Source organism: Phocoena sinus, chromosome 3 (assembly GCF_008692025.1).
Source record: "Phocoena sinus isolate mPhoSin1 chromosome 3, mPhoSin1.pri, whole genome shotgun sequence".
Taxonomy (NCBI): domain Eukaryota; kingdom Metazoa; phylum Chordata; class Mammalia; order Artiodactyla; family Phocoenidae; genus Phocoena; species Phocoena sinus.
The window spans coordinates 11,583,074-11,605,348 of NC_045765.1; the positions used below are offsets into that span (position 1 = coordinate 11,583,074).

At 54.5% G+C, this 22,275-nt stretch overlaps 1 protein-coding gene across 1 annotated transcript in view; it reads left to right on the forward strand.

Moving 5' to 3' along the window:
• The first annotated feature begins 3,299 nt into the window (after nt 1-3,299).
• The window catches only part of ELL (elongation factor for RNA polymerase II), an 82,002-nt gene continuing 63,026 nt past the window's right edge, over nt 3,300-22,275 (forward strand). The window contains 1 exon segment of the mRNA XM_032625191.1: nt 3,300-3,453. Within this exon segment, the coding sequence (XP_032481082.1) occupies nt 3,319-3,453 (135 nt within the window). The 5' untranslated portion in view covers nt 3,300-3,318.

Here is a 22,275-nt window from a genome sequence, read left to right on the forward strand (position 1 = left end):
ATTAGCGATAGCCAACTAATGAATAGTGGGTGTTCATCCCAGTGCGGTTTAAAAACCCACAAACTGCAAAGAACATAAATGTCTAACGGAAAGAGGTTATGTACATAAACTCTTGTAAACCCATTAATAATAATAACAATTTCCATGACGATGCCATTTGCCTTTGGTCTAGGGCCAGGCTCTTGGGTAAATGCTGTTATTATCCCTATTTTATGGATGAGCAAAATGAGGAACAGAGAGGGTGAGACACATCCAAGGCTACAAGGGGTGAGGGTCAGGCTAGGGTCACTGTTCCCATCACAGAGCTAGACCTTTTTCAATGGGCTTGTTAAGTGGAATGTATGTTGAGAGGCTACTCAAGGTGATCAACTGGCTTCCAATTTCTTGGGTGACCTAGTTCTTAAAGGCTTTTGGAGAGCATGCCAATGCCTGATGATTTCCTCCATTATCATTTCAGGGGTCCTGTTGGGAGCCACTGGGGCATTCAGTGTAAAGTGGAGAAAAATCAATACTTGTTACCAAGCACTACAGCCCATGGTTGCATTGTTCCTAAGTCTTTTAACTTCTCTAAGGGCTCAGTTTCCTCATCTGGCAGATGGGACCAAGCCACTGTATCCACCCCGAAAGGCAGTTGTGGGTGCCAGACACTGAGCACAGAGCCTTGTGTGTTTTAAACACTCTACGTGGGGTGACTCTTACTAGTACTGTTGTCTGTTTCTCAGATGAATCCACTTACACTCAGAGAGGGGAAGTGCCTTTCCCAATGTCACACAGCAAGCTGGTCAGCACTTAGAGCTGGCTCCTCCCATGTTCTACTCCATTCAGCAGTCTGGCTGTCTCTCCCCTCCCCATCCTCTTAACTCCAGACTGCCTGCTCCACAGCTACCCTTCTTGCCCTTCTGTGGCCCTTCTAGGGGCAGTGCAGCCCTGGCCTGCTCCAATATTTTCCTGGCCCAGCCTCCGGATACGCAGTTGGCCACAGCAGTGGGTAAATGGGTCAGCGTGTCTGAGCAAGTGCTCGCATGTTGGTGGTAGGATGATCTGATCCTAGGTGAAGGGTGGAGGATCCCAGAGCTTTGGCCCTGAGCTCAGACAGGCTGGAGTTGGAATCTCTGCAGCAGTATTTAAGACCTTCCAGATTCTCCGAGCCTCGCTCTCCTCATCCCTGAAATGGGCTGATAGCTGTGTTGTGAGGATTAAATGAGATCATTTATTAATTCAACACATATTTCCTGAGCACCTACTCTGTGCTAGGCCCTGTGCTGGGGTTGTTCAATGAGGAAATACAGAAAGGGACCCAGGTACCAGAGGCAGGATGAAGGGTAATCAGGAGGGCTCTGGATCAGAAAGATCCAAGTTCAAAGTTCCAAGCAGCCCATTCACTGGTAGGGTGAATATCGTCACATGTTGCCTAACCCTTTTGAGCCTCAGTTTCTCCATTTGTAAATGGAGATATTAATGACAGGTATGGAAAAAGGTTTCACAGAATCTAGCATTGCCTTTAGGGTCAGCAGTTCATGATCGGGGGTAAAGAGATGGTAGTGCCAGCCTGGCACTGGTGGGCAGAACTAATGAGACCACCTGGGTAGAGACATACACCTTCACCTTCCTGTCTTGCCTCAAAATATTCATTCTATGACCACCGTAAATTAGATTCAAGCGAGAAGGAAAACAACTCAGGAACTTTTTGCAGGTCAGAAGACCCAGGAGCCCAGGAGGAGCTTTCCTGGGCAAGCCAGAGCTGGTCTTCAGCTTTAGTTTCCCCACATGTAAAACAAGAAATTGATAAAATGGCGCAGTTCCTGTGAAAAACAGTTTGGCAGTTTCTCAGAAGGTTAAACATAGAATTACCATATGACTTAGCAATTTCATTCCCAGGTATAGATCCAAGAGAAGGGAAAACATCTGTCCACACAAAACCATGTACATAAATGTTCACAGCAGCACTATTCGTAATAGTGAAAAAGTGGAAACAACCCACATGTCCATCAGTGGATGAATGGATAAACAAAATGTGGTTTATCCACACAATGGAATATTATTCAGTCATAAAAAGGGATGAAGCATTGATACAGGTAACAGCATGGACTAACCTTGAAGCCATCATGCTGAGTGAAAGAAACCAGTCACAGAAGGTCACATATTGTATGATTCCATTAATACGAAATGTCTAGAAAAAGCAAATTCATAGATAAAGTAGCTTAGTGGTTGCTAGGGCCTGGGGAGGGGGGTGAGGAATAACCTGCTTAGTGGGTATAGGGTTTCCTTTAGGGGTGATGAAAATGTTCTGGAACTAGATAGTGGTAGTGACTGCACAGCACTGTGAATGTACTAAATGCCACAGTATTGTACACTTTAAATGGGTTAATTTTATATGTGAAATGTTTTTTTTAATAGGAGAACTGGACAACCACCATCTCTCAGGGCCTGTGGGGATGTAGGATTTTATTCTATTAAAAGTCTACTCTTGGGACTTCCATGGTGGTCCAGTGGGTAAGACTCCGCGCTCCCAATGCAGGGGGCCCAGGTTCAATCCCTGGTGGGGGAACTAGATCCCATACGCATGCCGCAACTAAGGCCCAGCGCAGCCAAAATAAATAAATAAATATTAAAAAAAAAAAAAAAAAGTCTAGTCTTATTGCGAGCAAAGTTTACCAACCCCAACAATTCCCCAACAACCCTAAGGAAGCCCCACCAGCCCAACCCAGCGTCCAACGCGCGCTCGGTTTGCATAGTCACGCCCACCCACTCAGCCTGCAGCTGGTTCCGCCCCCCCCCCCCCCCCCCCCCCCCACCAACGTGTTTTGCGCCGGCCTGGCCCCCTCCGCGCCCTCGTTGGGGCTCTCAACAGAAGCCAAAGGCGGAAGACTTGGAGAGACTGCATAAGTAATACATCACGTCAGCGGCTGGTGGGGCGGGGCTTCGACGGGCCTGGTTGTCAGGGTCATGAATAATACACATTGAGGCGGGGCCTGAAGGTGGGCGCGTGTCGGGGCGGAGTCCGGGCACGAAAGTGGACACCTCTAGAGTCTTGAGAGGTGGGGCCATCCGCGCCTTATGAATATGCAGGAAGTCCGGGCAGTGACTGTGGGCCTCACTAGGCCCGCAGGGTGGCGTGGCCAGCCGTGTCTCACGAATAATGCAGCACGTCGGCGGGGGGTGCGGCGGCGATTGTGGTTCTCGCTGGATCCGGAGGGGGCGTGGCCAATCGCGTGTCATGAATAATGCAGCGCGTCAGCGGGCGGCGGGGTGGGGCGTGGCCGGCGCGCCTCCGGCCCTGGAGCCGGGAAGGGGGGGCGGGGGAGTGATGGTCGCAAGATGGCGGCGCTGAAGGAGGCTCGGAGCTACGGGCTGTCGTGCGGGCGAGTGAGCGACGGCAGCAAGGTGTCCGTGTTCCACGTGAAGCTCACCGACAGTGCCCTGAGGGCCTTCGAGAGCTACCGCGCCAGCCAGGTGAGCGGCACGGGGCTTGGCGCGGCCGTCGGGGACGTCGGGGCGCAGGTCGGCCTCGCGCGTCCCTCTCCGTGGCGTCCTTGCCTGGGGGCTCGGGGTCCGGCGTCTGAGGTGCTGATCGCGGGTTCCTGGGCCAGTGGGGCGCGGGGTGGGCGCCTGTCCGGCTCGGAGCGCGGGGAGCCTCGGCGCGGGGAGACGACCCTGGCGGGCGGCCCAGGGCGGCCGAGGGGCCCGAAATCGCGCGCCTGGTCCGGGGGACGTCTGTGTCGGCACCTGGAGGCGTCCGGGGCCTTTCCCGACTTACCCGGCACCTGGGCAGGAACTCGTTTTTTCACCTGACCAGGGGAGGGGGTGGAGGCAGCGCCGTCCGAGCACGGGAGGTGGGGGTTTGGGACTTCTCAGTCTGGCTCCTTGCAGGGTGGCTGGTAGGGAAGGCTGACTGCACTCCTGGGGAGCAGCTTTTCCGTCTAGGACGCTGTCAGGGTGGGTCAGTGGGGCACTGCTGTCGGGGCATCTGTGGGGTCCTGTTCCGTTTGTTTATGGAGGTTGTGTCTACACTTGGGGGCCGTCTTTGATGCTTTCCAATGAGGCCTCTGGAGTTGGGTTCACTCTTGGTTCTTGTGAAGGGGAGTTTGGGCAGAACCTGACAGCTTGTCCCCAACTCCCTAGGTGAACCTGAATCACTGGACACCTTTAGAAAGTGGGAGTGTTTTGGGGAGGGAATTGCTGGCATGGTGCCTCTCCCAAGCTGGGAGCCTGTTGTGGGCACCTGGGGAGGAGCTCTGGCCACTGCACCTGGCTGCTGACTCAAACTTCTCAGGGGCCGATTTGGGCCCATCTCGGGAAGTTCGAGGCGTTTCAGTTCTGCCACCTGGCCCGGGGGGTTGGGGAGAGGCTTCTTTCTACCTTCTTTCAGGCCTGACTTTGGGGCACATCTGGGGCCCGTGGTCAGAAACTGCTTCTTCCCATTTCTGTTTGTGTCATGGCGCCCTCCTCCTGTGTTGGGACAGAAGTTGCAGGTGCCCAGTGGTCAGGTCCTGAGGGGAGGTGGTTTGGGAGCCCTTTTCCTCCTTTCCTGGAAAGTGGGGGCTTCATAGTCAGTGGCTGTAGGGGGAGGGGTCTGGCATCAGGTTCAGGGAGGCCCTGCCGTGTGCGTGTGTGTGCGCGCGTGTGTACTGGGGATGGGGGGGCCTCGGGCGGGTGAGGAGAGAGACTAACTAGGAAGGAATGTGGCTTTCTTCCTGCCCTGGACTTGTTCGGCACCATTAGCTAAGCTGGGAATTTCTTCCCCTGTTTTGTTCCCAGTGCCCACCCTTCCCGCTCTTCTTCCCCCTTTTTTGGACAATTTCCTTCCTGTCCTCATGTCTCAGTTTCCCCTTCATAGAACCGGGATTTCATCTTTCTAGAAGAGTGAGTTCTCACCTTGTCAAAAGGGATTCCCCAAGGTGAGGCTGGGGTGCCAATGCAGGTGAGGAGGAGGGGGCACGGTGGCCAGCTTGAACCTCCTTTCCTTGTGGAATTCCAGCCGGGAGTCTTTTTCCCAGGGCAGTTCTGACTTGTTCCCCTGGAAGGCAGGATTTCCTAGAAACAGCTGGGGGAGAGCTTATGCGTCATGTAAATAAGGTGAGCTTGGTACCTGGTCACTGTGAGTTCGGAGCCCCGCCTTCCCTGCCATGCTGCCCTCCCTTGATCTAGTTGTCCGGAAGGCCTGCCTGTGCGTCCACCTCATGCTGTCACGCTGCTATTTTTAATTTAGGGTGTTGGTTACATCCCCTAAGCTGGATCTTCCTCCTGTGAGGGTGAAGGTATAACTGTAGACTCAAGTTCGTCCCACGGAGAGCCCAGCTGTGTATGTTTGTGTTGATCAGCCGGAAAGGGCTCCCTCGAAGAGCTTCTCCTTCTCAAGCTACTCGTGTTAACTTGGCTGGCTGGGCTAAATTTTGAGGGTGACTCAAACTTTCATTTTTCTCAGAGGCTGACTTGTCATTTAAGTTACTTGGCAGTTTTGTATTTAATCTTATCCAGTGGGCAATGTAGTGGACTGAAGTAAAATCAGGGCAGCTTGGGCACAGTCAGTGTTCTTGGGTGGTGGGCATGGGGAAGGCGACTTGAAGAACTTGTTTGTGTGACTAGTGAAGTGTACTGGTTATTAACAAAACCCCATATGTTTGACTGTCAGTAGCGTCTAGAGTTTTCTGTTCTCTAGCGCTGTGGTTATATGGTTCGCCAGTGGCAACTTGTGGGGAGGGTTTTTACTTTTACAAAATTTTTACAGTTGCCCTTGAACAACACAGGTTTGAACTGCCCGGGTCCACTTGTATGTGGATTTTTTTCACTAAACACATACTACAGTACTAGGGGACCCACGGTTGGTTGAATCTGCAGATTCAGCACTCAGGATATGGAGGGCCGACTATAAAGTTTATAAGGGATTTTTGACTGCTCAGGGATTGGTGCCCCTAACCCCCGTGTTGTTCAAGGGGCAACTGTAATTGCAAAGAGGTTTTTACAGACTCAGATGTGGCAGGGACCTGGAGAGGAGCATCCTTCAAAACTTTCTCTGTGGCTCCTGGGAGCCTAGCTGTTGGAGTAGCCGGAGAAGTCCCTGACAGCTTCCCTCTGCAGAGAGGTCTGGAGTCTGAGCTGCCTTTGTACAGACCTAGTGGCCAGCCTGGAACATGGTGGAAGGTAAAGATGTAGTCATATGTGCAGCTGCCACCGTCCAGACTTGGGCTTCACGCACTCTTGAGTGCATCCCAAGGCACTCCCATGGATCTCCCTTTTCACCGTGATGGGTTACTTCCGGGAGAGAAGAGAGGGGAAGCGTAAACACAACCCATCTTTCCAAGACAGCATCAAGCGCCTGTTCAGAGAAGTGTCCCTGACGGTGATTGAACGGAAGTGGCCTTCCCTGGGGCACCTCCCTCGACCACCTGAGTATTTCATCCTCGGATTTGGTGGGCTCTGTTGCTGAGTGATCCTCCCCTCCCCAGATTAAAAGGTCTTTGATGAAGAGTAGCATATTGTTGTTCAGGAAAAATTGAGGGCCCAGGGAGGGGCCCAAACAACCTGGGAATTGGAGCCTATCTGGGTTTGAATCTCTGAATCTCGGCTCTACCTGCGTGAGGCCTTGGGTCAGTGCCTGACCCCTCCCAGTCCAGGTCCTCCTCCTCAGAGCTATGAGGATCCCAGTGGCTGCTCTGGATCCTTCTTCTCTTTAGGATTATGAGTGTCCCAGTACCTGACCCCTCCCAGCTCCAGATCCTTCTCTCCGGACTCAGGGCCCTGCCCTCTCTGAGCTCTGGCTCCTCCTCTCAGGGCTGTTGGGATTCCTTTGGCACACGTGCGGCCCTCAGTGCAGCCCTGACCCTTCCCAGGTTCTCAGCACTTGGTGTCGGTACTCAGGGCTGGTTCCCACCTGGAGGTTTGAGCAGAGAATATAGGAGAGCCTGGGCTCCTACATTTTCCCAAATCTGATTGAGCGCCTGGTCTGTACAGGGACACTGCTCAGGGGCTGGACATTTATAAGTGACCAAATGAGTCCCCGGTCTCTCGGGCTGGCATTCTAGAGGCAGGAGACAGATGATGAACAGGGTGGCACAGAAATCATCATGAAGAGCTTGTCAGCAGTCATTGTCAGGAAGGAAATAAAATGGGGCGATGTGAAAGGGCGCTGCCTAGGAGATGCCAGAGCTGAGGTCTGCTGGGCGAGGGGTCCCCTGGGGGGAAGGGGTGTGAGTTCCAGGCATGGCACATGCATAGGCCTTGAGACATGAGGGGCTGGGGAGGGTGTTTGGGCAGGGGGCAAGGCCCAGGTAAAGACGTGGAGGCAGCTGCAGGGCTCTGTCCTGGGACGGGCTTAGGAAGAGGAGGTCTGCAACAGTACTCTGTGACTGTTCTGACCCACGCTAGGGGCTGCTTGCCTGCTGCTAAGGGGCTAGCTGCGTGGGTGTCAGCCTGGCCACCGGTGGCAGGAGGAGCCTTAATTTAGCCTCTACTCCCCTCCCACTGTGAGGCCCCAGGAGGTGGGTTTGTCTCTCCTTCCTGGGGGGCCGCCCCACTCGGCCCTAACTAGGTCACTTCTTGCCAGCCCTGTCTGTTTTTCATATGAGCTGTCTTTATTTTTTTAATTTTTTTGGCTGTGTTGGGTCTTCGTTGCTCCACACAGGCTTTCTCTAGTTGTGGCGAGCAGAGCCTGCTCTTCGTTGGCGGTGCACGGGCTGCTCATTGCGGTGGCTTCTCTTGTTGTGGAGCACGGTCTCTAGAGCGCAGGCTCAGTAGTTGTGGCACACGGGCTTAGTTGCTCCGCGGCATGTGGGATCTTCCTGGACCAGGGCTTGAACCTGTGTCCCCTGCATTGGCAGGCGATTCTTAACCACTGCGCCACCAGGGAAGTCCCCGAGCTGTCTTCAGGAATAGCTAAATTTGCTGCCCCTCCTGGCCTCTGGCCAGGCCCTGTAAGCCCTTTGTCCAGGCACGTGTCACCTTCTTGACAGTTTTGGCAGGAAGGCTAGCTTATTGTTCCCACTGTTCATTGGGGGCAGTTGAGGCTCTGAGGGGCAGCGTTGCCTGCCTGAGGTCATGCTGACTGTCCTCACTGGCCCAGGCTGCCTCTCCAGTTGGGCGGGAGTTTGAGCCACAGCTATGAAAGGGAGTCCCACTGTGGTCTCAAGTCCTCATGACATGCCAGCATCCCAGGGTCCCGAGAACATTGGTGACATGAGTGGCCATGCAAATTCCTGAAGTCGCCAGCTTTGACTGTACCGTGCCCTCTCCCCTGAGAAAGCTTGCAGGTGATAACCAGTGCCTGTGGATTGTGCCCTGCATGCCAGCGCTGGCCTGAACTGTACATGTTACTTCATCTTGTCCCCTGGCTGTCAGCCCTGTGGTGGGGAGCGGTTCTCAATTCTCAGGTGAGGAAACAGGTAAAGACTCTGGGAGACCGAGTCACCAGAAGGAGTCTCCCAGCTGGGATGGGGCTGAGAACCGGGCATCTGGCTGGAATGCAGTATGTGTGGCCTTGAGCTTTGTCTTCTCTGAAGGGTGGTGGCCGAGTGGACTGGGCTGGCCCATTGGTGTCAGGAGCATGACGTAGGGGTTCGGTTTGCATGTGTGTTTCAAGGTGGGCACTCAGTAGGTCTGGGTGGGGTGAGTCCCTCCCAGAGGCGCATGTCTCATAGTTACTGAGGGAAGGCGAGCAACCTGGGGTATGGAGTGAGTGCTGGTCATTTCTGCAGATGGCCTATGAGGCTGTGTGAGTGGCCAAGCCCCGCATCTGCCACTGTGACCCTTGACTAGGCTTCCGGCAGCCATTCACCATGGTGACTGTGTGTAAACAGCCGGTGGCTCTCGGAAACCCACCCTCTGTTGACTCATCGGCAAGGCCAGAGTTCATCACCCTTGAAGTAGTTTTGACATCACACCCGGATTGTGACATCTCTGGGGAGTCCTTGAAAAACAAGACTGTTTCTCCTGTTCCGTGCATCTCTTGTCCCGGAGCAGACACTGGTTTTGGGAAATCTGCTTCTTCATGGCAACAGCCCTGCTCAGCGTGCCTGGCTGGAAATCCATCCTGTGCCTTTGGGTTTGCCTCCCCTAGGTCCTTCACTTGTAGGGCCTTGCTCCCTTGCTCTCTGCCTTTATGACTTTCTCCTTGGTCTGTGACTCGCGTGGCCTGGAGGTGTCTGAGATCTCACCTCTAGCGATACGTGGCCACTCTGCAGTCACCCAGAGACCACAGGGATGCTTTCCAGAACAATCCCTGCAAACAGCCTCTGACCTGTAGTGCAGTAAGTGACACAGACAGCCACCATGTGCAGTTTTATCACTTTGCTTTTTAATAAAGAAGCTGGTGTCCAAGTAAACCATTCAGGGGGAGATCTCCTGTTCCCACACTAAGTCGCTGCACTGGAATCCGATGCTAATTATATCCTCCTAGCTGGGTCCCTCCCTGGCCACACTGAGATGCGGCTCCTGGCTGAGTCACCAGGTCAAAGGGGTGCGTTGGTGACTCGCCACAACCCTTCCAGAGGGGAGGGGGCCTCACATGTCTGTGAAGTTTGTGGGGTCACCGAACTCCTGTTTAAAAGCGACACATGTCAAAAGTTTCTTTCTTTTTACCACAAAAGCTGTAGAGTTCAGTGAAGAACACTAGCAATTCTCTGTTCCATGGGCTGTTGTTGGCACCTCAGCGCCTTCCTCTGTCTTGGATCCAGAGGAAATGGACATCACAGTGGTGTCCTCATATAATCTTAGGTCTCGATTCTTTTTTATCGCAGTGCTAAACTTTGTCTTTTAGTGGCTTTAGTCCTAGTCTGCTGTCCGGTACTGAGGGCTGTGCAGAGATGCTGAATTGCAGTGACAGGCATCCCTGGTGTACCTGTGCATTTGAGAGTGGAGCTGGAGGTTGCAGGTGCTGAACGGTGCAACTACTGTATGTTGAAATCGAGGCCCAGGAGGGATATGGTCTGGTTTGTGGTGTTGGATGCTCAGGGAGGTCAGGCCTAGAGGTGGGGAGGCTGGGGGTGGAGACTTTGATGGCCTGAGCTGGGGTCCACTGGGGTCGGGCAAGGGGACAGATGTAGAAGTATTTGGGCTGTACCTGGTTGGGGGAGGTGGACATTTCTAACCTTTCCTGATTCTGGCCATAGGGCAGAAGTGTCTTTGCACGCTCGGCTTACTGTCATGCCTGAGCTGGGTTTGTGAGAGTCGGGTTATGCAGGGCTTGATGAGACGCTGATGGTCACCTCTGGAGTGACTCTTGGCTGGAGGAAAGGCGACTGTGGCTGATCAGAGAGCTGCTGCAGGTCTGTGGTGGGTGAACAGCATCAGCATCATCGTCATTGATGTGGAGCGAGGTGGAAGACGTGCGTGTGCAGCCGTGGTGATGCTGCTTCAGGGCCCGTGTCTTTCTGGGTTGCTACCTTTGTCTCAGGGTGTGGATGTCATGAGTTTCTTGCCAGTGTCCTAACCAGTGCAATTTGAAGGCGGTTTAGAACGGATGTGGTGGCCTTGGAAGCCAGCAGCCTTTCTTTTTCTGGTTCTTGGATTGTGTTCGTTGCTCAGGGGCAGTTGGATAGCAGGTTTCCTTTATTGTGCTGGCATTGACCAGTTTCTGGACAGTGGGTGTTCTGGACACTGGGGGAGCCAAGGCTGGGCCTGGACATAGGGGCTGCACCCTGAGACAGCATTTGGGTGTCAGTGTCACCCCAAGTCAGCCTCATGGGCAGGCGAGCAGGTGGGCTACGCCGTCCAAGTGCAGATAACATTGGGTCGAGGGCCCAAGGCTTGCTTAGCACTTCCCAGGGTTCCCAGGCACACTCCATAACAGGAGGTCCTGGAGAAGTTCAGCCCGCCTTGGACTGCTGTGCTTTCAAGAAATTAATGAGCTGCCGATGATCAAGGGCTGTGGTTAATACTCCACATCACTGCTCCATCGTCGGTGTTCTCCTGGTAGACCTTCAGAAAGGGAGACTGCGGCTTGGCGGGGGCCCCGGGCTGCTGGCTCCCTCCCAAGCCTCAGTTTCCTGGGTTGAAGCAACACCTGCAGTTGTAGTGGCCTCCCAGGTCAGATGGGCGAAACGTATGGATGCTGACCACTCCTGCCCCCGTGTGTGTGTGTGTGTGTGTGTGTGTGTGTTTGTGTGTGTGTGTGTGTGTGTGCGCGCGCATACTCTACAAATGATCTGAGAAAGTGAAGCCCTTCAGAATTTAAAATATCTACTTCTTTGCCTCTATCGTCAAGGATTTTTTTGTAAAGTAAAGAATGACTAGATTAAATGGATTTCCCCAGTCTTTTTTAGCCACTTTCCTGCCTGGAAGTCCACCGCACTGTGTCGGAGGGAGCTGGGCCCTCTCATGCATCCCGCTTCTTGATCCCTCGAGCGGCCTCAGTGGGCACTACTGATGGAGCAGGCAGTGAGCAGAGGCCAGATGGAGCTGAGGAGGGACAGGAGGTCGTGCCCGGGTTTCTGGAGACGTGTCCGGCTGGGCCTGGGGATGACTGCTGAGCCTACTGGGTTTGTGGCTGCTGCCGGCAGAGTGTGAGAAATCAGCCCCAGAGCCCAGGATATGGTGGCTCCATCTTTGCCTTCAGGTTGTGCTCAAGCTTGTGAGTATTGGGGAGTCACACAAGGGCAGTCTCGAGGGGCCAAACTCCCTCTCCATTCGAGAATGCTGTTCCCTAGGTATGTGAGGAGGGGTTCCTGGCCCTTCCATCATCCAGCTTGGCTGAGTGTGGCCCTGGCAAAGGTGTGCAAAAGCCGAGTAACGAGGGGCCACCCTGTCCGCCCCTGCCCTTTCCTGGGCCCCTCGGCTTCTTTTTGGACAGGAGTGGCAGGACACGGGCATGAGAGGCCTGAGGAGTCCCTGGCCTACCTCTCTCCCCATCTGGATGTATGCCCGTGGCCTTCGTGTCCTGTTTATTAGACTGACTGACTTGGTCTCACCCTGCAGTCCCCACATCCCTATGGGGGAGGCCAGCTGAGGGCATGGTGATGATGGCTGCCAGGCGGGAGAAATGCAGCGGCGATGGGGAGGGAGGTGCCCTTGGGAAGCAGGGCAAGTGAAACCATCCGGGAAAGGCCTAGAATGTCAGCGTGAGATCTGAGAGAGCGGCTGAAGGAGGGAGGCTGGTAGGGAGGCTGGGAGGGTGGAGCAGCCAGAGGAAGTTGGGGGTAAGGAGTGCCTGAGCCAGAAGTTGGGGTTAATTTCATCATCCAGGGAAGCCGTGAGTGAGTAGCTGTGACTCCTCTGCTTTGTGTGGGTGTAGACGGCTGCAGCCCCTTCCTGGGGGCTCCCTGTGGAAGGCTCGACCCCATGGCTGATTTCACTGTTTGCATGAACATTTTCCCTTGGGGGCTTCCTCCTGTGACAGGCAGGACTGGGGCCAGGGTTGTGGTCAGGGAGGCCTTGGGAGTGCTAAGACCAGTCAACCCCAGTCTTTACCTGGGATCTCTCAGAGCCTTTTCTAAAAAAATTTTTCATTATTCTTATTTTTTATTTTTTGTGCGGTATGCAGGCCTCTCACTGTTGTGGCCTCTCCCGTTGCGGAGCACAGGCTCCGGATGCTCAGGCTCAGCGGCCGCGGCTCATGGGCCCAGCCGCTCTGCGGCATGTGAGATCTTCCCGGACCGGGACGCGAACCCGTGTCCCCTGCATCAGCAGGCGGACTCTCAACTACTGCGCCACCAGGGAAGCCCTATTGTTATTTTTTATCTTTTTTTTTTTTTTAAGAGTGAAACCATATATAGCTGAGGCCACTCCTATTTATTTATATCTGTGTTGGATCTTTGTTGCTGCACACGGGCTTTCTCTAGTTGCGTGGAGTGGGGGCTACTCTTGTTGTGGTGCGCGGGCTTCTCATTGCAGTGTCATCTCTTGTTGCAGAGCACGGGCTCCAGGCGCGTGGGCTTCAGTAGTTGTGGCACATGGGCTCAGTAGTTGTGGCTTGAGGGCTCTAGAGCACAGTCTCAGTAGTTGTGGCCCACGAGCTTAGTTGCTCAGCGGCACGTGGGATCTTCCTGGACCAGGGCTCAAACTCGTGTCCCCTGCATTGGCAGGCGGATTCTTAACCGCTGCACCACCAGGGAAGTCCTGTTATTTTTTATCTTTAATTGTAAAATTCACATAACATACATTTGCCATCTTAACCATTGTTAAGTGCACAGTTCAGTGGCATCAAGTATATATATTCACATTGCTGTGCAGCCATCACCACCATCCATCTCCAGAACTTGTTCATCTTCCCAAACTGAACCTCTGTCCCCATTAAAAACTAACTGCCCGTTCCCCTCCCCCAGCCTCTGGCAACCACAATTCTGTTTTCCGTCTCTATGAATTTGATGGCTCTAGGGACCTCTTAAAAGTGGAATCGTACAGTATTTGTCCTTTTGTGACTGGCTTATTTCACTTAGCCTAATGACCTCAAGGTTTGTCCATGGTGTAGTATGTGTCAGTATTTTCTTCCATTTTAGGGCTGAATAATTCTCCATCGTTTTGATCTACCACTTTTTGCTTATCCATTCATCTGTCAGTGGACATTTGGGTTGTTTCCACCTCTTGGCTGCTGTGAATGATGCTGCTGTGAACATAGGTGAACAGTTATCTGAGTCCCAGCTTGCAGTTCTTTTGGATATACACCCAGAAGTGGGATTGCTGGATCATATGGATCATATTCTATGTTTAACTTCTTTTTTTAAAAATAAATTTATTTATTTATTTTTGGCTGCTTTGGGTCTTCGTTGCTGTGCGCAGGCTTTCTCTAGTTGCGGCCAGCTGGGGCTACTGTTCATTGCAGTGTGTGGGCTTCTCATTGCAGTGGCTTCTCTTGTTGCGGAGCACGGGCTCTAGGTGCACGGGCTGCAGTAGTTGTGGTGCCAGGGCTCAGTAGTTGTGGTGCATGGGCTTAGTTGCTCCGTGGCATGTGGGATCTTCCCAGACCAGGGCTCAAACCCATGTCCCCTGCATTGGCAGGCAGATTCTGAACCACTGCGCCACCAGGGAAGTCCTATGTTTAACTTCTTGAGGAACTTCCATACTGTTTTCCATAGCAGCTACACCATTTTGCATTCCCACCAACAGTGCACAAGGGTTTCAGTTTCTTGACATCCTCACCATCACTTATTTTCTCCTTTTTTTTTTTTTGATACACGGGCCTCTCACTGTTGTGGCCTCTCCCTCTCCCGTTGTGGAGCACAGGCTCCGGACACGCAGGCTCAGCGGCCATGGCTCATGGGCCCAGCCGCTCTGCGGCATGTGGGATCTTCCCGGACCGGGGCACGAACCTGCGTCCCCTGCATCGGCAGGTGGACTCTCAACCACTGCGCCACCAGGGAAGCCCTATTTTCTCCTTTTTTGATAGTAACCATCCTGATGGGTGAGAGGTGATCTTGGAGCCTTTAAAATGTACTAAGATGCTTGTGACTCTCTGGTGAGAGTTAAGGTCTGAAGGGCCTCTGGCACTTGTTGGACCATTGATAGGCTCAGGAGTTCCCTGTGAAGGTGACAGAGAACCTGACCCCAGCAGAACGGAGGCATGTTGGTACCCACACTTGAGGTGGGCTTGGGCTGGCTTCAGGTCCTGCCTGAGGGAAGATTTTGAGAGGGTCACCCCTGGGAGCAGATGACAGGAAGGGCAGGGAGAGCAGGTGTGGCCCCACCCTGAATGAGAAGCTGTGGTCAAGTGGAGATGACAGTGACAAGGGGAGGATAACAGTAATGAGTTGAGATAGCAGTGACTGTGTAGGAGCCTGGGCCCAGTCAGGACCCGGGTCTCTAAGTTGGGAGAGTTAGTACGTACCTTGGGTGGTCTGGAGAACCTGTGGGGGGGGCAAGCAGTGGGGACTGAGGGCCAGGGAAGGGTGGGAGTGTGTGTGACATGGGGTCAGCTCAGGTAGCTCAGCTCTCTGCCACCCTCACCACTTCCTGCCCTTCCAAAGGCAAGACTTCTGTGCTCCCCACTCCCCCTAAAACCAAAGAGAGGCCCTGAGGTCATGTGACAGGGAGGGTCTGGGCTTCTCCCTGCGGGCACCTGAGGCTGCTGGGCCCTACCCTAGTCATGAGCTCCGATGTGGCAGAATCTACTCGACTTTTGTGAGTTTAGCAGTTTGTGTCCCATGTTGAATCACAAGGGGACTGTTTCAGAAAATGGGCTTTCTTCCAGGTGGGAAGCGGCTTGGAGACCCCAAAGGTCAGGCACTGCCCTTTGTGGGGCACTGGGCAGGTACAGGCTGAGCTTCAGCCTTCAAGACCTCCAGTACCGTTGACCCCGCTCCTGCCCTTGACCTGGCCTCAGGGCCTGTGTGAAGGTGCATGAGGGGGAGGAGGAGCAGTGTTTTTTTCTGGACCCAGTGGGCAGATGCAGCCCGCTTGCCCTCGGGGGGGACTTCAGCAGGTGGGCTCCCTGTGCAGTCCTGCTTCTGCCTCCAGTTCTCTTGCATGGTGTGTGTGCATGCGTGCGCACGCACAGCGTGCACCCTGGCCCCCATGCTTTTGGTTCCCTCCATCCAGGGGAGGCTGATCTGAGAGGGCCCGAGGGCCCTGGTTGGGGTGACCACCCTGTTATGCTGCCCTGGGCTCAGGGTGACCTTGCCTTCTCTTACTACCCTGAAGAGAGTAAGTGGGCCGGGAGGCTCCTTTTTCCTTTTAAAGTTTTATTTATGTGTTTATGTATTTATTTAGGCTGCACCAGGTCTCAGTTGCAGCATGTTTTAGTTGCGGCATGCAGGATCTTTTTTTTTTGTTTTGGCTGTGTTAGGTCATCGTTACTGTGCGCGGGCTTTCTCCAGTTGTGGTGAGCGGGGGCTATTCTTCGTTGAGGTGCGCAGGCTTCTCATTATGGTGGCTTCTGTTGTTGCAGAACACGGGCTCTAGGCGTGCAGGCTTCAGTAGTTGTGGCACCCGGGCTCAGTAGTTGTGGCTCGTGGGGCTCTAGAGTGAAGGCTCAGTAGTTGTGGCACATGGGCTTAGTTGCTCCGTGGCATGTGGGATCTTCCCGGACCAGGGCTCAAACCCGTGTCTCCTGCATTGGCAGGCAGATTCTTAACCACTGCGCCACCAGGGAAGCCCATGCAGGATCTTTTTTGTTTTTAGTTGTGGCAAGTGGGCTTCTTAGTTGCGGCACGTGGGATCTAGTTCCCTGACCAGGGATCGAACCTGGGTCCCCTGCATTGGAAGTGCAGTCTTTTTGGGGAAATTCAGCTTCCTGCTGTGGACCTTGTGGTTCTCCCCACATCTGGAGGGAGTGATTTAACGGTCCCGGTGCAACACTTCCAACAAGGGGAAAACCCACTGAATTGAGTCAGGACAGCCTAGCTCACAGGGGCTAGAGTGGGGGCAAGCTCAGCTTGGCCTCGCCCTTGATGGTGGGTCCCTCCCTGCCACATTTTCAAGGTCCTGACAGTGAGCCAGTGCCACATCGCCCTTCTGACTGCTCCCTTTACCTGTGGGATTAGTGGTGGAACTGATGGGCCTTCTTTTTGGCCCTGAAGAATCTGAGGTCTCTTGGGCCCAGTGTTGCTGCTGTAGCTGTTGGCCCCCAAGACCAAGGCCTTGGTAGTTTGCCACCATGTTAGGTGAACAGAATCGGATAAGGATGCTGATGAAGTGCACTGTTACGGCATGTTCCTTTTTTCAGTGTCAGCCTTAGAATCTAAAATGAGGGCCAAATCTGGCCCCCACCTGTGTTTGTAAATAAAGTTTTTTTTTTTTTTTTTTTATTAATTCATTTATTTATTTATTTATTTTTGGCTGTGTAGGGTCTTCGTTTCTGTGCGAGGGCTTTCTCTAGTTGCGGCGAGCGGGGGCCACTCTTCATCGCCGTGCACGGGCCTCTCACTGTCGTGGCCTCTCTTGTTGCGGAGCACAGGCTCCAGACACACAGGCTCAGTAGTTGTGGCTCACGGGCCCAGTCGCTCCGTGGCATGTGGGATCTTCCCAGACCAGGGCTCGAACCCGTGTCCCCTGCATTGGCAGGCAGATTCTCAACCACTGCGCCACCAGGGAAGCCCTAAATAAAGTTTTATTGGGACGCAGTGGTGTTGTCTACGGCTGCTTTTGCACTGCAGCGGTGGCAGAGTTTTTGCAACAGGGACTATCTGGCCCTCAAAGCCTGAGACATTAACTCTCTGGCTCTTTACAGAAGAAGCCTGCAGTTGCTGGTCTGGAGTGTTGGGATGGGTGTGTTTAGCAGACTGTTGCTGTCCTGAGGGAAAGCTCAGGCCTCGGACCCCTGGTCCCTGGGCTGTTGCCTGCAGCCCTGTGAGCCCTGGCAGACAGCTTGCCATGGCATCTCAGGGCTAGACCGATGCTTCAGAGGGTCCTTTTTGTCCAGCCTCTTCATTTCATGGATGGGGATGTCTAGAGAATGGTGGTTGGCCCATGGTCACATCAGCATAGATAAATCGAGCCTCAAACCCAAGGGTGTCCACTCTGGGACTGCCTGCCCTCCCAATTTCATGGAGACTCCGAGGCTTCCTGCCCTTCTTGTGAGTCACTGGGTTTCCTGGGAGCAGCTTTTCTCAGGCACAGTGACAGGTTTGGCACAGCTTCCAGTGGGCCTGGCCTTTTTATTTGTGACCTTCTGGTGAACTCTGGAAACATAACTGTGCAGCCTGGGTGGGAAGGGCTGTGTGCGTGTCCCTGGCCGAGCTGGTAGGGTGGGCGTCTGCCTCTGATTCGAGTCAGGCTCTGGCTGAAGTCCTCCTCGTCCCTCAGCCTCAGCTCCATGGGTGTACAGTGGGGCTGGTGTCACCTTCCGAGGGGAGATTGTGCCCAGTAAGGGGTCAGTTCCCACAGTGTTTTCGAATGTGTTTCATGACATGAGGAACAGTCAGATGACAGTGGTTTCAGATGGGTCCCTTGTGTGGAGACGACGGACAGCAGGCCTCTCCTGCTCCCCAGGAGTGAGCTGTCCTCAGGCGGGGCCCGGGGGTTGGCGTTCGGTGAACCTTTGGAGTGTTCTCAGCTCTGGACGAGTGCTACCTGTAGTTAGATTCTGACAAGTGCCATCTGTAGATGATTCTGAGTTGGACACTAGAGAAGGCCTTCTTGGGCAGGCCTCTGCCAAGGGGCCGCGGTTTCTGGGTTCTGTTCGCAGAAATGGCATGATTTTGCTGTTATCTGATGTCATTTCTCCCTTTGTAGAATCAGATGGGACTGTTGAGCTGTGGCAGGGTGGGCAGGGGGACGGTGTAGGGGGAAGTTCGAGGCAAGGGGGAGGTCCACAGGGGGATCATACTGGGGACATCCCAGGGTGGAGAGACTGCTGGGAGATGTCTAGGGCAGGGACAGGCCACAGCTAGAAGAATGTGTTCCTTCCTCCTCTGGTTGTACTGTTTTTGGTATTGGATGCTCACAGATGTCTGCTGGTTCCAGCAAAATATGCTCAGCTCACAGTGGATCTGGCTAGTGCGATGAGGACAACCAGCCCTAGTCGCCTATGTCCAGCTTGTCTCCAGCCTGCTCTGGGGAGCGCACCAGGCCCATGCTTGCTCCCTTACCTGTGCACAGCGTCCCACTAGTCGAGAGCCTTGTTTGTAGAGCCACATGACATGGTGATCCGTGCCAGCTTGCCCTGACAGGAAGCGGAGCTGTGTTAAGAAGGATTCTGAGGTGGTGTTTGGCCTGGAGTGTAGGATTAATGGTATGTGGCCCCTGGCCCTCCCTGGTCTTAGCCCTGCCATCTAGCATCTCTATGGGGAGGGTCCCTTCTTGTTATTGAGCAGGTGAGGTTAGTGACCCCCCAGGTGAGCCTGGGCTGTGAGAGTGGGGCCAGCGAATGGGGCCTGCCAGTGCCTGGGTATGCGGGGCTCGGCTCACAGGCTGTCAGTGGAAGGTGGACTGATGCCATGCTACAAACGCACAAAGCTTTGGACCTCTTTTTCCCCAGGGGTTGAAGGTGACTCTCCAGGGTCTGTGCCCCAGAGCCGTGGCTCTGATTGCACTTTGTCCTGGGTCTTCACACAGCTCCTGCCACCTGCCTCTCTTCCTCCTGGTTTTGGTCTCTCATGTAAGAATTCACTGAGGCCTGGATGCTTTCGTGTGACAGGAATTGCCAAGTGTGTGATCTGCTGGGCACAATTCAGCTTTGGTGAGTGGCTGGTCTGAGCAGACGTGGCTTCTGCCTCCGTGCCCTCTTCTTGGAGCTCCTGGTGCTGTTCCTGGGGCTCAGCCATTCAAGAGCGAGCACACAGAGTGGGTGTCCCCCTGCTGTTGCTTAGCTCAGGGGACGGGGGAACTTGGAGGTGTTGAAGCAGGTCACTGGAGGACGCAGGGCCCAGGCCTGGGGCAGTGAAGCAGGATGCCTCGAATTGGCTGAGCTGGGGCTGGTTTTGAGCCAGCCTGCAGACCTGGGGAGGCTGCACACTGCTCCGTGTTCATATGGGCACCCAGCAGGCCTAGGTACAGAGGTTCCGGGTGTCTGAGCTCTGTACCTCAGACAGCTGAGGGCCGGGGTAGGGAGGCAGGCCGTATTGTTTCTAAACTCTCACTGGTATTGACCATGCATGGGCTGGGTGGCTGCAGAGTGCAGCGCAGGACACGGGTTGGGGAGAGGGGACTGGCTGGACAGTGGCACCACTCTCTGGACCTCATTTTACCCCCCCGCGGGATGGGGGTCATGTTGCGGGGTCTGTGCCTTCCTTCCATGCTGCAGCCCTAGCTGTCTAGCAGAAGAGTCAAGGCCTGGGGTGTCTCTGAAAGGTAGGCGTTTGCTCCTCTGTTGGAGCCATAGGCCAGGGATCTCCTGGGTGCAGTCATCATAGACCTCAGGCTAGCCGGCTCCTCTGCTGCTCAAGGTTATGGGGTCTTTGCGGGCCCTCAGAGCCTGTCGACTGGGCAGGTTGGTGGCCAGACTTGGTGGTGGCTGTACAGTGCTTAGCAGAGTGGGCATGTTCCATTGTAAATAGCATTTCCCATGACAGCCCTTAGAGGACATTAGAGGTGGTGAGCGGGGACACAGTTCATGCACAGACGCTGCCGGGCCTTAGGCAGGATGCAGGCTGGGGAGCTCTGTTTGTTTAAAGTTGGGTCTTGTGTTCTTGGTTGTTACTTATTAAGCCATTGATTAACCTTGTGGGTGGTACCGAGCTGGCCTTAGGCCTGGCAGGTGGGGTCTGAGCTCTGCAAGCTGGCCAATTCTGGACGGAAGAGCATTGTTGCTTTGAAAACCGGGTGCTGGGATTGAGGATTCTGGAGCCTGTAGTTGCTTCCCCTTCTGTCCCAGTCATAGATGAACGTGACTGAAATCAGACGTGCACAGCAGTTTCACATAGGCGTCCAGGAGGAATCCTGAAGTCTGCGGAAAATTTAGGGGAAATTTAGAACAGTGATCCCCACGTCATCATTTTCACTCAGGATGTGCATTGAGATTTTGGTAACTCAGAGAGTCACAGGACTGCATTTGAAAAACAGAACAGGAGTGGCGTCAGTCAGCCCACGCGGGCAGATCCCTCAACAGGGTGGCTGGCCTCCTGCCTCTCTTCAGTCCCCTGCACCGCCCCAGCCTGTCTGCATGGTGGCCGAACACCCGTTGCCCAGGGCCTGAAATGAAATAGTGTGTGTGTGTCCTCTGCACACTGCAGCCACCTGGTGAGTCCTCCCCAGGCTCTGAGGCCCAAGCGACGCCCTGGCCGCAGGGAGTAAGCAAGTGGGATGCTGACATGTGGGGTCCTGGTCAGCCCCAGGCATCTGGCCCAGAGCACCTGTCCTTAGGTGGACAGGCCGGGCTGTAGCCAGGCCCCAGGTGTGACATCCCAGTTTTGGAGTGCCTGGCCCTGTGCCGAGCGTTGTGGGTCCTGAGTGAAGAGCGACAGTCCCGTGGGCTCTAATTCCACCTACAGGTCAGGAGGGTTTGCTGGAGAAGGAACATTTGCTGGAACCTGTTGGAAAAGTGGAATTCCTGGGGCCAGAGCCGGTGGTGGGGAAGAGCCTACACCCCAGGAGGCCCAGGAGGCTGTGCTGAGGAAGAAGCCCGGCCCTCTCCCAAGAGTGCTGAGATCAGACAAACAGGTCAGAGTGCTGGGGAGGGTGGCCAGCACACGGCACCGGAGGGCACAAGCTTCAGGAAACAGCGTGTGTGCCTGTGCCTCAAACACTTTTCCTCTAGGTCTCTATGGGCCTCTCCCCCCACCTTTGTAGTCTCTGCTCAGAGGGCTCCTCCGTGTGTCCCCGGCACTCAGCGTGTCCCCTGAGGTGTGAGTGCTCCTGTCCCAGCGTCTGGCGCCACATCGGCACTCTGTAGCAGCAGGGTGAACCATACCATATGAACATGTGGTGGGACCGTGTCCAGGAGGGGTGCAGGCCCTGTGTGGTTGCCTTGTCCAGCTCACTCTGCCCAGTCTGTTCTGTCACTCCAAGGGCCAGCATCCTGCTCCAGATTCAGGATGCCGTCAGCTCAGCTCCCTCAGCAGACCCCTGCCCTGGAGGCCGTGACTGTTCTCAGTGGGGGGACTCTCCTCAGTCACATGTGTCTGATTCTCTCCCTTCCTCATTCTCCAGCTCTGCCAGATTCCTTTTCCAAATATAAAAGCTCTGCCACCTCCTTCTCACCAGCTTTATCCCAGTGCTCACCCCAGGGTGGTGGTATTCCCTCCCAGAGCACCATAAAATCCCCTCTGGAGTTGCTTGGGGCAGCAGCGCAGGCCCCAGGGTGGACAGTGCCGCTGGAGGACCAGCGGCTCACGACACCTCCTCTGCGGCGGGTCTGGGCCTGGTGTGTTATGCTAATTTGAATGTTTTTCTTTTTGAGCAGGGTTCCCTTTTTACCAAGTAAAACCAGCTTAAAATGCCACTTTATAAAGCAGGTGACAGGGATGACTCTGGTGGGGGCCGGGGAGTCCTACTGGGTGGCCCATGCCATGGGGGTTGGGCCCCAGCTCTGCCCAGGAACCCTTGGTGAGATTCTGGCCTCATCCTGGGCAGTGTCCTCCCACTCCCAGGGCTTTCCAAGCCTCCACAGCCTGCCTGGGTTGGGGGCACCCCAGATGGCAGCATTGGGGCATTTGCTTGGTGCCCCGTATGCTCCTTCCTGGGCATTGGCAAACCTTGCTAGGCTGCTGAATGCTTTCCTCAGGTAGGGGCTTTTGGATTCTGCATTTATGGGCCCAGAACTTCTTCCCTAAGTGGGCTCAGAAGCAAAAAGAGGAAGGTCATTGAGTTTCCTCGCAGAACCCTGACCACGCTGCACGCACACGTTCCTGCTCCTCTGTCCTGGAGATCTGGGATGCGGCCGCTGGCGTTGCTGCTCTTTGTCTTCCTTCATGGATAGGGTTTGGGAAGCCCAAAAAGCCGCTGTTTGGGGTCCTGGAATGTCCTTGGTGGGGA